This window comes from Carettochelys insculpta, chromosome 1, assembly GCF_033958435.1.
Source record: "Carettochelys insculpta isolate YL-2023 chromosome 1, ASM3395843v1, whole genome shotgun sequence".
Lineage (NCBI taxonomy): Eukaryota > Metazoa > Chordata > Testudines > Carettochelyidae > Carettochelys > Carettochelys insculpta.
In genome coordinates, this window is record NC_134137.1 from 4448625 (window position 1) to 4450860 (window position 2236).

The 2236-nt window shown below is 51.7% G+C and overlaps 1 protein-coding gene across 1 annotated transcript; it reads left to right on the forward strand.

Moving 5' to 3' along the window:
- Positions 1–408: 408 nt before the first annotated feature.
- LOC142002267 (olfactory receptor 52K2-like) lies at positions 409–1350 on the forward strand. Its single transcript, XM_074978248.1, has one exon. It carries the CDS (start codon positions 409–411, stop codon positions 1348–1350), a length of 942 nt encoding a protein of 313 aa, XP_074834349.1.
- The last annotated feature ends 886 nt before the right edge of the window (positions 1351–2236 follow it).

Genomic DNA, 2236 nt, shown 5'->3' on the forward strand with positions numbered 1-2236 from the left:
TAACCGCTGTTAAAAATTTCAGAGGGAAAAGCTGCTAGCAACAGCACAGCCAGTTGCCTTCCTCTAGGGAGGACAGCGCCAGCTCCCCAGGAGTGGAAGAATCTACTTTCTGGCAGGCTTCTCATAGACAGTTTGGAGTGCACGTTATAACAGATATACAGAGAAAAAAGCCCCTGCTTTGAATTGCTACAGATCCACCACTTGCTGCTAAAGCTTCTGCAGGGCAAGATCCAAGGACACCTTATTTGTGACTTGCATTTCATACACCACTAGCACGGGATGGAACTAATGTTGGGAAACCACCCCTGTGCCGTGTTCCCATTAACCTGTTAATGATTGTTTAATGGTTAGTTACAGATGGAGGAACCAGCCATGCTGTGAAACCCAACACACCCAACTGGCTCCAACATGTCATCTTCCAACTGGACCTTCTCCCACCCATCCACCTTCAGCCTTGTCGGCATCCCAGGGCTGGAGGACGCACACGTCTGGATCTCCATCCCCTTCTGCTCCATCTACATCCTGTCCCTTGTGGGGAACGGCCTCCTCCTGGCTGTTATCAAGACTGAACCCACCCTCCATGAGCCCATGTACCTTTTCCTGGCCATGCTGGCATTTGCCGACCTCATTGTTGCCACCACCACCGTGCCCAAAATCCTCTGCATTTTCTGGTTCAGGGACCACATCATTCACACTGACGCGTGTCTGACCCAGATTTTTTTGATTCATGCAGTTAGTACCATGGAGTCCGGGTTCATGCTGGCCATGGCCTTTGATCGCTATGTCGCTATCTGTAACCCGCTGCGACACTCGGCCATCCTGACGAACTGGGTCATAGCCAAGATAGGGCTGGGCATTGTTGTGAGGGGGGCCGTGTTACTGGGCCCACACCCATTCCTGCTGAAGCGGCTCCCATACTGCACCACCAATGTCATTTCTCACACCTATTGTGAGTTCATGGCACTGGTAAATCTGGCTTGTGTTGACCCAACACCCATGAGTGCCTACAGTCTGGCTGTGGCATTTTCTTGTGGGGGATTAGATTTTGTTTTCATTGTCTTGTCCTACATCCTGATCCTCCGAGCCATCTTCAACCTCCCCTCCAAGGAGGCGCGGCACAAGTCCCTTAATACCTGTAGTTCCCATGTCTGTGTCATGCTGGTGTTCTACATCCCTGCAGTCTTCACCTACCTCACACATCGCTTTGGCCATGTGGCTCCCCATGTTCACATCCTCATCGCCAACCTGTACCTCCTATTCCCTCCCATGATGAACCCCATCATCTATGGGGTGAGAACCCCAGGCATGCGACAAAGAGCGCTCCACATCTTGGGCATCAGATCAGCCTGATGGTCCCTGGGATGGGGCAGTGGCTTGGAGGAAACTCCATGAAGGTGATCTCAGGGCCAGAAAGGGTGGGGATCACAATGTCTCAGTCACCCAGGGCTGTGGAAACCTACCTCTGCCTTGCAGAGCAGCAGGAGTAATAAACGTTCTTGTCTGTCTCTTCAGCAGAACATGGCTTTGTTTTTTCACGGATCAAGAACATTGTTATCATTTGTTATTTCCACCTCACTCAGTGAGATCCAGGCCTCCTTGTGAAAGATGGCGTGGGACATAGAGCTAGAAACCAGCCCCACCCCAGAACTTCTATCCCCAGGGACAAGAGAGACCAGCCCAGGCCGAGGCAGGGTTCTGGTCACCCCACCTCAGCTGTGGGGGTGCAGCTCAGGGAGCCTGTGGACTTACTCAAGATCACAAAGGGATTCTAAGACCAAGCCAGCAATTGCTTCAGGGTGCCGGTCATTCTTTCCCCATTGGGGGTGAGGAAGAAATTTCCCTTGGCTGTCCCACGCAGGGGGACTTTTTCCTCTAAACCACATTGTATGGTGACTATCAGGGTAAGCAGACATGGCTGGACCATGGCTTGAGCCAGTGAACTCTGATCTGAGCCCTGGTCCTAGGCCTTCACCACTACACAAGGCATTAGATCCTGCATAGCAGGATAGAGGAAGGAGAAGTGGTTTAGGATTCGTCTCTTGGCTCACTTGGCAGGTCTAGCATTACTAGTTAGGTCTGTGCACCCCCAGTTGTACCAAGCATGGGTCAGGAAAGGGGATTAAATTTCCTGTTGTCTTCCTGGTCGACCAGGGAAATTGGTTTGGGAAAGGTATCTACCCCCTTGGCCGTAGAAGCCTGAGAAATGAGAAAAGGGTTAGGAATCATTTCGTAGCCC